General features: G+C 40.7%; 1 protein-coding gene across 1 annotated transcript; it reads left to right on the forward strand.

Annotated features, from left to right (window-relative positions):
• Positions 1-1,379: 1,379 nt before the first annotated feature.
• Positions 1,380-12,341, forward strand: LOC110319589 (cystatin-13). The gene is made up of 4 exons (XM_021195080.1): positions 1,380-1,528; positions 5,214-5,565; positions 9,833-9,946; positions 12,159-12,341. The coding sequence occupies exons 2-4, from the start codon at positions 5,338-5,340 to the stop codon at positions 12,240-12,242; spliced, it is 426 nt and encodes a 141-aa protein (XP_021050739.1). The 5' UTR covers positions 1,380-1,528; positions 5,214-5,337; the 3' UTR covers positions 12,243-12,341.
• The last annotated feature ends 228 nt before the right edge of the window (positions 12,342-12,569 follow it).

A 12,569-nucleotide genomic window follows, 5' to 3' on the forward strand; every position in this document is an offset into this window, starting at 1 on the left:
ACAAGAAAGACATAGGGAGCAAGCCAGTAAGCACCACGCCTCAATGGCTTTTGCATGAGTTCCTACCTCCATGTTCCTGCCCAACTTGAGTTTCAGTACTGACTTTCTTCGGTGATAAACAGTGATACGGAAGCCAAATAAATACTTTCCTCCTCAACTTGCTTTTTGGCTATGGTGTTTCATCACAGCAATAGAAACCCTAACTAAGACAATCACCATCTACCAATAAATGGAGCATCTCTGACAAGGGTTGAGAGACACATTAATCTGTGGGTATAAAGATAAGAAATTGGGGAGCAGTTTAATACTATGGCCATTTAGCAGAATATGTATATAACCTAGCCAGCTATGAGTGTGCCAGGCATAAGCTCCATCTTGTAGAGGGGTTTTAAATCCAGTCAAAAGTGCTTATTTACTCCTTACCATTTGTGCCACTATTGCACCAGTGGCATATCTTGCCAGGCTCATCATTACTTCAATGTGCAAAGTTCACAACTGGATAAGACTAGTGATTACTTTTCTCCTCTGGAAGAGTGCATAGAACCTTCCAGCACTATGGAAACTAGTCAGTAGGATTAAGTATTTTTAAGTCAGTTAATAATAGCTCTTTGATATAGAGATTAAAAAACATGTCACATATTTATCACATCCTTATCATTTGTTTCATGTCCTTATGTTAGGCTAGTGTCTTAGAGTATCCATTGCTGTGAAAAGACACCATCACTAAGGCAACTCCAATATAGGACAATATTTAATTGGACTTGGCTTACTTTTTTCAGAGGTTCAGTCCATTATCACCATAGTAGGAAGCACGACATTATGCAGGCAGACATGGTGCTGGAGGAGCAAGCAGAGTTCTACATCTTGATCCGAAGGCAGCCAGGAAAACGGTCTTTTCTAAACTGTGTGGAGCTTGAGTATAGGACCTCAAAGCCCACCCCCACAGTGATGTACTTTCTCCAACAAGGATACACCTACTCCAACAAAGCCACACCTCCTAATAGTGCCACCTCCAATGGCCCACGAGTATTCAAACCACTACATAAAGCTATCATCAAAAGGATCAATAAAATCTGATGCAGCTTTGAGTCATTTGTACTCCTGTGAGTAAGGCCTCTCCTATATTTCTTCAAGTAACCCCAGTAAAATTCACTCTTTCACCAAGTTGACCTTTGGCAGTGTTCATACTTTAGTTTGGTTTTGGTTTCCTATCTGGGATGGTATGCATTTTTTTTTTTTCATATAACCCTGAAATAGTGTCACACAACACAAGAGCAGTGAGGAAAAGGCTGATGGGACCTGTCTGAGGTATCCAGACTAGAGCAGCATCAGAGTGGCTAGCTTACCTCACAAAGGGGATGCAGGTATGACTACCTAGTAGGAGAGGGAAGTCAGAGGCCAGAAGCACCTGGGGTTTAAACCCCCACAGATGCCTATCCGGAAGCAGGAGCATGACCTTGCTGTGCTGGTGACCAAGAGCAATCTGGGGCTAGAGGCCGTTTAATCTGAGTCTTCACTACAGATAAAGGTACCTTCTGTGGGATAGAGTAGCCACTTTAAGGCCCAGAGACCAACATGTCAGAATTTGGTTTAGACATGGTACAGAGTAAAGTGTTCAGGGTGGTCTTCAAGGACAAGGAAAGTAATCCAGAGATTAGAAAACAGAATCATGCACGGAAGAGTTGGTTCAGCTTCTCCTTCAACACACCAAATAAGCAAGGCAATTAGTGGGGCTTGTTGACATGCTTAAGAAACAGGGCAAGTGAGGTGGAGGTGGAGAAGCCATGTTGCCTGGAACATGGGGTCACACTTTGTGCCTCCTGCTACATCAACTTCGTTCTGATGGTAGGTTAATGGGATCACAGTGGAGATTTGAGCATGTGATGTGCCAGTAAACAAGTTTTGCTTACTTGTGGGAAAACAGTCAGAGCTGTTCAAGATGGAGTAGACAAAGCCAGTGGATGTTAGTAAACAACAACAACAACAACAACAACAACAACAACAACAAAACAAAAAAACTTACCAAGGACGGGAACAGAAAGAAAACTTACTAAAATATGGTACAAGTGGGTAGCAGATGGGACCACAAAGAGAAAGTTGCATGGCTGATAGGATGTAAAAGTTTTGTGGTAGTTGTGGGCCAGTTACTTGGTCTTATTTGTGTGAGGTGCAAATCCAGATAGATAGGTGTGCATCTCACTGTCTGATTAAATAATAAATTTTACAACACAACTTGTCTTTCTTACTTATCTATGTCAGATGCTGTAGGTCATTGGGAATTATGCTTTAGATGTTTGTGTCTGTAAGTCACCTCAAGTCACACGCAGGGTCGAAGTAGTTGTGGCTTGGTTGCTAAAATATGGGAGCTTTGTTTTTGTTTTTGACCTTTTGCTTTACAGTGGATGTCTGCATTGTAAGTAGTATATATATCGCTCATTTTTCTATATAGACATAACATGATAAAATTTAATTATAAATTATATGAAAGGATGAACAAGAGCTACCAATAAAATAGAACAACTGCAGTGTTCTACAATAAAATGACTTCAAATTCATGAGTTGCTTATTTCTGGAATTTTCCATTAATATCTTTGGACTACAGTTCTTTGTGTATAACTCAAACCAGAGGGAGGTAGAATGCTATTATTATTCCCTTAAAGATTTGATTCAAGTGCATCTGCCTGGCTTAGTTGTCCACTTGAGAGAACCTACAGCATAAGTTGATTGGCATTACCTATGGAAAGGATACATGGGACCAGAATGACATTATCAGAGAATGGCTGAACTAAGACCTCAAAAATACTCTGGTTATATGGGTCACATTCATCTTTAATGCCTGATGGATGTTGGATGTCTCTTAGTTTTATCATCAAATTCTATGCCCAACCTAAGTATAGTCTCTCTCTACTTCTTAAAAATTCTGAAGTGTCCCTTAAGGTATTTGTTTGTTCATTGTCTATACTCAACATGCTTTAACTAGTGCATTCAGATCTTAGACATTTCAGTTCAGTTTATCTTCTCTGGTAAAATTGGGTAGCCTCCAAAACAAATGTGTGTTCCAGGCTGAGACTTAATGTGTGCATGTCTCCTAGATTGAGGTAGGTTAACAAGGTGGGACCCGTAGAGGTAAGGCCTGGAAACCCCTGTTACGTAGCTTTATGTATCTTCTTGGCTTCTTCATAAGCCTCATTTTCTCCTCTGTAAAGGGGCTACTCAGTGTACTATGCCCAGGGAATATGGCAGTGAGTAAGTGACATGAGAGGCTCAGGGTCCGATGACCCTCAGGGTAGTGAGAGGTGATCTGAGTTCTAATAAGCCATTGAGGGAGGTTCTACGGATGTAGCTTCCTCAATTCTATCTCCCATCTTCCACAAGAATCGGCCTGATGTTTGACTATGGGTCTCTGCATCTGTTTCCATTAGCTGCTGGATGAAGCATCTCAGGAACATTTATGCTAGGTTCCCACTTACAAACACAGCAGAGTATCATTAATAGAGTCAGGGATTGGCTCTCTCCTGTGGGATGAGTCCAAGTTTGGCCAGTCATTGGTTTGCCATTCCTTCAGTCTATGCTCCATCTTTATCCCTACACATCTTGTAGGCAGGGCAGATTTTGGGTTGAAGGTTTTGTGGGTGAGCTAATGTCCCCCTTTTTTCCATTGGAAGTCCTGCCTGGCTACAGGAGAAGGACTTCAGTCTCTATGTCTTCCACTTGCAGGAATCTCAGCTAGAGCCACTCTCATAGACTTCTTTAGGCTCCCCCATCCCAGGTCTTCAGGGAAATATGTATGTGTGTGTGTGTGTGTGTGTGTGTGTGTGTGTGTGTGTGTGTGTGTGTGAAAAATCTCTCTGGGACTAGCTGGATACTTTAGTTTAATTCACAAAGTACCCCTAGAGCCCCATGTGTGAGATCTCCCAGAGATGTTCTAATTCTTTCTAGCATCAAATGGATACGCAGTGATTCAGTTGTATATTACCTGGTACTAGCCTAAGACAACAGAAGTGTGACTTGCTTTCATAAGACCTTCCACTTTGAGGAGAAGCCCTTTGGTCTGAGGGTGTTTGATGCCCCAGTGTAGGGGAGAGCAAGGGCAGGAAGACAGGAGTAGGTGGTTGCCTCATAAAGGCAGGCAGGGGTAGAGGCGATGGAATAGAGTGTTTCTGAAGGGGAGAACTGGGAAGGGGAAAGCATTTGAAATGTAAATAAAGAAAATATCCAATAAAAATGAAAGAAAGAAAGAAAGAAAGAAAGAAAGAAAGAAAGAAAGGAAAGGAAAGGAAAGGAAAGGAAAGGAAAGGAAAAGAAAAGAAAAGAAAAGAATAGAAAAGAAAAGAAAAAAGGTCTTCCACTTTAGATGTCAAACACAAGTGTAGGTTCTTGGGGTAGCTCACACTTTCTTTGAACTTGGCTATGAAAGGAAGGTCCCCACACCCTCTGCCCGTTTTTGTATCATATTCCATTTTTTGTTATGACTGAGTATCATTAATTGAAAACAATAGAGGTTAAGGTAGGTCTGAAGTTTGTGGTTTGAGAGACCATGTCTGGTGAGGGTATCTGCACTGTATCGTAGCATGGTGGAAGAGCAAGTGACAAAAAGGCACAAAGTCACTCCTGAAAAAACTAACCTGCTCCAGCAATAAAGGGTACTGATTCTCTCAAAGATGATGAGGAAATCGTGACCTAGGTACCGGGTAAAGATTCCACACCTTAATTCTAATTGCAATCAAATTTCCCCCTGTGCCTCGGCATGGACAGTTGTTAAGGAACAGATGAGCAGCTTGATGAAGAGTTATGCACAGCAAGAAAGGATGGTACTTGGGATTTTATTCATCTACATTCCTGCCCCAGGTCTTCACCAATCCGGAAGCTCTCCTGACGCTGTGAGACAGGCACAATTGATAAAATCATTAGCCACTGCTGATCAACTCAGTCTTCATCCCCTTGAGGTCAAAGGTGAACTGCAAGATCCCACTTATTTGGTTCTTCTGACAATGAGCTCCATCTTTTGGTTGCTCCAGGGCTTGCTTAGAGCTATCTCACATATACCTGAAAAGGGCTTGCCACAGGATGTGTAGATGCTTCTTTCACTTGTTATTGCTCAGGAATACCCAGGGTTTTAATTGCAGAAAAGGGAATGAAAATCAAATATGTATTTCTCATTATAGTAAGTATCATGATGATGTTAACAGACATTCCTTTCTTGTAACCCACAGCAGTGTCAGGTGTTGAAGAGAAAGGATCCATTGACCTGCAGACGAAGCAGGGGTCTCACTGGCTACATCTGTACCAGCTCTGTAAAGAAAATAGGAACTTGGTCCGTTCCTTGAATGAAGCACCATGGCCAGATTCTTACAAACCCTGCTGTTCCTGGTGATCACAGTGGAGTTTGTATCTAGAAGAGTCGAAGCCTGGGGCTCACCAAAGATTGTGAGGCCATTCGAAGACATCCCCCAATCCTATGTCTATGTGCAGCATGCACTCTGGTATGCCATGAAAGAATATAACAAGGCCAGCAATGACCACTACAACTTCAGGGTGGTGGATATCCTAAAATCTCAGGAGCAGGTGGGTATTCTGTCTGCTCCTTGCTCCTTTGTCTTCCAGTCTTCTGTTGGGGGCAGAGACTAGTAGTGTTGAGGGATAGTTACTACATAGGAATGGAAACAAGGCAATAGGATGCCTTTATCTACAACATACCATTTTATTTTAGAAGTGAAAATTAATTAGATTTTGCTGTTTATTAGTCTGAGATGTAGAAGAAACATAAAATATCAATTAAAATTAGTTATAGTAACACTAAAACTGTAGGTCAGGGGCTGGAGAGATCGCCCAGTGGTTAAGAGCACTTTCTGCTCTTGCAGATAACCCAGGTTTAGTTACCATCATCCATATGGTGGTTCACAACTTTTTGTAACTCCAGTTTTAGGGGATCTGACACCTCTTTCTGGCTTCTGAGGTCCCCAGGCATGTACATGGTATACATATGTGCATATAGGTTAAACACGTATACACAGACTATAAAGATAAATAAAAAATTTAAAGTGTAGATCATAGCTCCGAAAGGGCAGTGTTGAGTTCCAGTGCACATGAGCTTGCCCAGCAACCTGGAACTACTTTGGCTCAACTAGAACATTTCCTTCATGTTGTTGGCCTTTTATTTTATTTTTTCCCATGGCTCACTCACTCTGCTTGCACAGTTCCTAGGCAGAAGCTATTCTTCTGTGCTATAGAGAGGAAACCGAGGCACGGAAAGTGTACAGTGCTGTATATCCGGCAAGTAAGAGAGTCAAGGCATAAACCCAGATCCTTGTGGTTGTATTCGGAGTATGACTCTGAGTAACTGGATAGGGTGAGCAACTTCTGACTCATGCTCCATAGCGGAAAAGCGTCCAGCAAAAGGGAAAAATGAGTTACCTGAAGGGTCCAAAGACAGAGAGAGGAGTCTGGAAAAGCAGTGAGGGGCTGCCTCAGCCTGCAAGAAGCCATTTGTCTCTTGTCTGCCGAACAATTGGGTATGTACATTAGGCTCATGATTGGTTGGTGGCTGAATGAATTGACGTCCTTGCAATGATTTTAACTCAAGCACAGATGTTCTCTAAATTATCATAATTTAACTTAGGATTTCTAAGTTTATGGTGGTGTGAAAGCAATATACATTCAATAGAAAACTCGCTTTGGAATTTCAAATTAGATATTTTCTTGAGCTACCAATACATGGTATCATGCCCACACTTAGTCACATATACATGGATACATACACACACAATATAAATGAAAGGAAACTGTTTCTCGCATTTCCAATCTGTCTGGCTCCTTCTGAGAATACCACTAAAATAGTTTGCTCTCTCCTTCCTGATATTTTCTTTCCATGTACATAGATTATGGAAAGATTCAAAAATTTCTCTCTCCCCTCCATCCCTCTCCCTCTTCCCTCCCTCAATCTCTCACCACCCCTCTCCATGTGTGAGATAGGGAGATTTGAGACGGGGAGGGGAGGGAAGAAGGAGAACAATGTCTGAGTCAGTCTTCTTCTTCCATCATGAAGATTCTGGAAATCAAACTCAGGTTTTCAAGCTTGATGATAGGACCATCTCACTGGTCCAATTAAGTGTATTTTGTATTCATGAAATCATACTGTATTTTCTTTATTTTGGCACTCAAAATGACACAGGAATTCACACACACACACACACACACATGTGTGGAAACTGGATTATCATGGTTATTTTTGCTTATATCCTAGCAGATCAGTAGGTTTGCTAATAGAAAATGTAGAACAATGAACAAGTCATTGCATTCATCACAGTCAACACTCTGAGTTGGAATTCTTTGGTTGAGAGTGTATTTGTAAGATAATGGCAAATTGCCCCTAAATGCTGTCTTTTTTTTTTTAAAGTTTTGTCATGATGGATGTTGAACACAGGGCTTCAGTTAGGCTGTGGACTAGATTTAGGTTCCTGTCAATTCTGCCAGTATGTGTCTCTTGCCATTCATCATATCAATATTGAAACTCTCTTGTCTTTTAGATGTTTGTCTGTTAATGAATATGAAAATATATCCTTTTGCATTTCCTAATACTATGAAAATTGTGTCATACACACACACACACACACACACACACACACACACACACACACACACACGGCTGTACTTGCCCATTCATTGTTTGCAGTTTAAATTTGCTTATACAGACTTGATACAGCACTTAGCTTTTTCTTTCTGTATGTTGTTTGGATTTTGTGTCTTGCTTGAGAAACCTTCTTCCATCTATCATGAATTCATTGATCAACTGAATACTAGGTATGTCTATGTTATTAAAAGTAAGAGACAATTAGCAGAACTCTCGTCATAAAAATGCCTCTAGATTTTTGAAAGATGGGTACAACAGAGGCTGAAACTTCCAGTTGTAGTTGAAACCATTGTTTGAGAGGGTTCCTGCAGGGATCCAGACAAGGAAGCAAGCCCTCAAAGAGATAAGAATGGAGATTATGTGCACATTTGCATCAACAACCTGGTACAGACTTTGGGGAATCTAATTTGAGGAAGTTTATTATCAATATATTTAAAACAGGTTTCCAGGCAACAATCACCCCAGTTCTAGATGCACAATAAAGTTTAAGATGTAACTGCTTATAAACTTTTATTTTTTTACAAAGTACTTGTGAAGGTGGGATTTATAGTTAAAAGGCTTAGAATCTAGTGTGGTCTTTGAATGATAGCATAGAGGTCAGCAGGCCATAAAGTTCGTCAGACAGTTCCCCTAAGGGAGGGGAGAGTCTGGAATAATAGTTCTGGGAAATTTGGGTGAGGCCTTTCTCTGTAGAATGTGGGTGAGGTCTTCCTCCTCAGATAGCACAAAGGTCACGGGGTCATTAACAAAATCCACTCTCAGCTTTCTGGATGGAATGGAGGCATTTGATTTTTATCTCCTTCACTGAGGAGACACCCCTGCAGGATTAATATTTCCGAGTCTCTGGGTGCTTCTTTGTGAGTACAGAGCCCTCTGGGCCTCCAACAATTGTACACTCTCTATTTTCTCTCTTGGTCTGCCAGTTTTTAGACTCTCTCATAGTTGACTCTGAGAAAGCCATGTGCTGTCATTTGAATGTGTCCTCCTAAAAACATGCTTTGGAAATTTAATCCCTTAGGCAAAGGTATAAAGATGTGGCCTTAAGGGAAGGATTTATGCTACAAAGAGAATGTTTACCTTTGGCGTCTGACTTACTTCTCTCTCTGATGTTGTTATTATTGTTGTTGTTGGTGTGTGTGTGTGTATACATATATATGTATATATATATATATATATATATATATACACATTCATTTGAGTAGTGTGTACATGTGTGTGGGTGTGGGGGCCTATGTAAGTGCTTACTGGGTGGCTACAGATCAACGTTGCTGTTTTCATTGACCGTTTTCCCCAAAATTGGAGCTCATTGATTTTGCTAAGATAGCTGGCAATTTCCTTGGCTACTGATTTGTTCTTAAAGGTTTTGAGGCTGCACACTTGGTCTCCTGCTTTTTTTTTCTTTTCCTTTTTTTTGTATGCTCCCTCTTGTCCTTCTGCACTCCACTGTGGTAGGATATAGTAAGAAGAATCCTGTTAAGGTCCCTGATCTGTGAATGTGGAACCACTAAAAACCTCAAAAATTAAATACCTGTTCTTTACAGGAGATGTAATCTCAAGTTCCAATAAAGAAATGGTTAATTTTTATGGGAGAATGCTCTTGGTTTATAATTTCCTTGTTTTGTTCTGGGGACACTTGTTATTACAATAAAATTAAAAATCCAGGAGTTAGGGAGATAACTCAGTCAGTAAAATGGTAGCTGCAAATACATGAGGGCCTGGCTTTGAACTACAGCATCTACTCAAATGTTAGCCATTGCAGTGCATGTCTGCAACCCAGCACTTGAGGCAGTGGGCAGGCATAAGCAGATCCCTGAGATTTTGCCAGACAGCTTAGCAAAATCAGTGAACTCCGGGTTTTGTGAGAGTGATCCAAGAAGACATCAACACTGATTGACCTGTGGCCTTTCAGTGCATGCTCACTGCATCAACCCTCATGAATACATACATATAACATACACATGTATACTCACAATAATAAAGATGATATCAATAAATACAAAATAAAATGATTGTGAGAGAGATAATAGATGTCAAGTTAAGAATTCTCTCAAATATTCTCAAAACTTCAGCCAGGAGATGTAGCGCCAAGGAAGAGCAGGGATATATTCTAGCCTTGAGAAATCAGTGGCGTATTGGCTCATCAGAGGGGATGCTTGGTGCTGTTTTCTTCTACGAGATTTAACTTACACAACTCATTGACAGATCACAGACAGTCTGGAGTATTATCTTGAAGTAAACATTGCCCGAACAATGTGCAAGAAGATTGCAGGAGATAATGAAAACTGCTTGTTTCAACATGATCCTAAAATGAAAAAGGTATGTGGTTGACATAAGAGGAAGTTGCCCTGGTCCCACCTGTGTGACAGAGAACACTGAGAGGACAGTTAAGACACATTTGCTAGTTTCTTCATTAAACTTTGTTCATTTGAGACTGTGGTGGCCAGACTGCAGACCTGAGATGTTGTTCCTATTATCTATCATTGACACCATCCTACCCCATTTTATAAGACATATACATACATACATACATACATACATACATACATACATTTGTACATGTACCCAGGGAGACACAGACATAGCACACATAGAGATACATATACACAACACATAAAAGTAGGCTTAAATCAAAGCCAATTCATTATCTATTACTATTTTGCATTCTGGATTGGGTTCTTCGGGGCAACTGTTCTGCTCCTGTGGTATGCAATGGCAGGAATTTTCCAGATAAGTGGGTCAGTCACAGTCACACAGATAGTACTTCATAGAGAATTGGCTGATAAAGCTGAGGCTACTCAAACTTCTTTCCTTCTGTTTGAGGTTTCTCTGGCACAAAGTCATAGAGAAAAAATATGTCCTGTTCTTTTCCAGGACTAAGGGATATCCTGTCATGTGATGTGGATCTGTCCTGTCCTTGCTAAACCCAGAGCCATCTCAGCCAAACTAGTGCACACACACACACACACACATATTTATATGTATGTATATATTCACCATTCTATATTCATTAAATTATTAACTTTCTCATAGATAGTCCTAAGGGAATCTACAATTTATTATTATTATTATTATTATTATTATTATTATTAATTATGTGTGTGTGTATATGCGTGTGTATGTACTTGTGTATTAGTATGTGCATGCTAGAGGTTAATGTTGTGACTCTTCATTTACTGTTCTTTATTTTACTTTTTGGAGACACTGCTTTTCACTGAAGATGGAGCTTGTCATTTGGGCTAGATGTGGTCAAGAAGGCCCCAGGAAGCTGGGTGGTGGTGGCGCACGCCTTTAATCCCAGCACTTGGGAGGCAGAGGCAGGCAGATTTCTGAGTTCGAGGCCAGCCTGGTCTACAAAGTGAGTTCCAGGATAGCCAGGGCTACACAGAGAAACCCTGTCTCGAAAAACAAAACAAACAAACAAACAAACAAACAAACAAAAAAAGAAGGCCCCAGGATCTGTGTCTCTCTCTGTTTCCACACAGTACTGAGGTCACAGCTTTGTAATGCTGTTTTCTATGGGTGCTAGAATCTAAATTTAGATTCTCATGCTTATTCAGCAAGCACTTTATCCACTGAGCCATCTCTGCAGCACTACCACCTTAAAGAAGTGATAAGTAGACCCTGCTATCAGTCCTGGGTAGTGGTCATCTTGGTAGATACCCTGCTCCAAGTGCTATGTACTAGGAAGGGTTAAGCATAGAGGTATTTCAACTTTACATTTTATTCTAAATTAATATGGATTTTTAGGACACAGACTAGAAAAACAGAAGTGCTCATTGTCCACCATGAGCCTGGAGCCCACTCCTTCAAGATTTTGAAACCAGGTCATGCATCTCTGTGTGATTCTCCACCTGAAGCTGTTCTGCTTGCAATATGGACAGATTTTCTACTTCTTTTTGAGAAGCACAGGGCTCTTTGCTATTCTTGTTTTATTGTTTCCATGGGGCATCATCAACAGGGATTCAGGCACAGCAGATGATGGCCTTTATGGATCACAGAAAGTAGGCTGTAGATGGAGGCAAATTTGTAAGACTGATCAATTTCTGGATTCAGACTGATTCTGTAAGGAAGGCTGGCTCCTCTGCCTGAAGGTTGGCCATACATGTACTGTAGTAGGTATAGCTGACTCACTCTTTGTTCTCTTAAGTCAAATCCTGGGAACTGGAAGTAGGGAATTATGGGATTTTTCCTTTTTCTTTCATACTAAATCTCTCTCTCTCTGTCTCTGTCTCTGTCTCTGTCTCTGTCTCTGTCTCTCTCTCTCTCTGTGTCTGTGTTTACACTTGTATGTATGTGTATGTATGTGTTTATGTATGTAATATATATATCTTGGTGGACAAGTGTCCATGCAAACCATTCTTTACTGTTGTCTTTTGAGATAACTGCCTGTTTCCGCTCACACTGTGCTTGGCTTATAGATGTACAACTATGTCTAGCTTTATAACATGGGTTTTGGGGATCCAAATTTAGGCACTTTACTATGCCTCTCCACAGTTCCCTAAGTAACTGTTCTTTATGTCTCTTTTAGATGGTGTTTTGCATTTTTATTGTTAGCTCCAAACCATGGAAGTTTGAACTTAAAATGCTGAAGAAGCAATGCAAAGACATCTAATCAGTACAATGCAAAGACATCCAATCAGTTCTCAGTACTGCTCGCCACTCTTACTTTTCTTTTAAGTGAATAAAGATGCGAGTAAGATAATGGACCACCACAGCTGACCCGCTGACTTTATTAAGTGTGTTTGTGTGTGTGTGTGTGTGTGTGTGTGTGTGTGTGTGTGCACCCACGTGTGTGTGTGTTCTTTGGAACTAGTGCTGAGAGGGTTTGATACTATTTTCTGAGGTTGGGTAGCCTTCTTCAGGTGGTTCCATCATTGCCGAGGGAAGGGAATCTCTAGCCAATAAATGGATATTACTTCTAGCCTAACAAATCTCCAAG

This window comes from Mus pahari, chromosome 3 (assembly GCF_900095145.1).
Source record: "Mus pahari chromosome 3, PAHARI_EIJ_v1.1, whole genome shotgun sequence".
In the NCBI taxonomy this organism is placed as follows: domain Eukaryota; kingdom Metazoa; phylum Chordata; class Mammalia; order Rodentia; family Muridae; genus Mus; species Mus pahari.

Coding starts and splice junctions, on each gene's coding strand:
- LOC110319589 (XM_021195080.1), top strand. CDS start 5,338: ATGGCCAGATTCTTACAAACCCTGCTGTTCCTGGTGATCACAGTGGAG. Junction 5,566..9,832: donor TCCTAAAATCTCAGGAGCAG/GTGGGTATTCTG, acceptor ACTCATTGACAG/ATCACAGACAGTCTGGAGTA. Junction 9,947..12,158: donor ATGATCCTAAAATGAAAAAG/GTATGTGGTTGA, acceptor TGTCTCTTTTAG/ATGGTGTTTTGCATTTTTAT.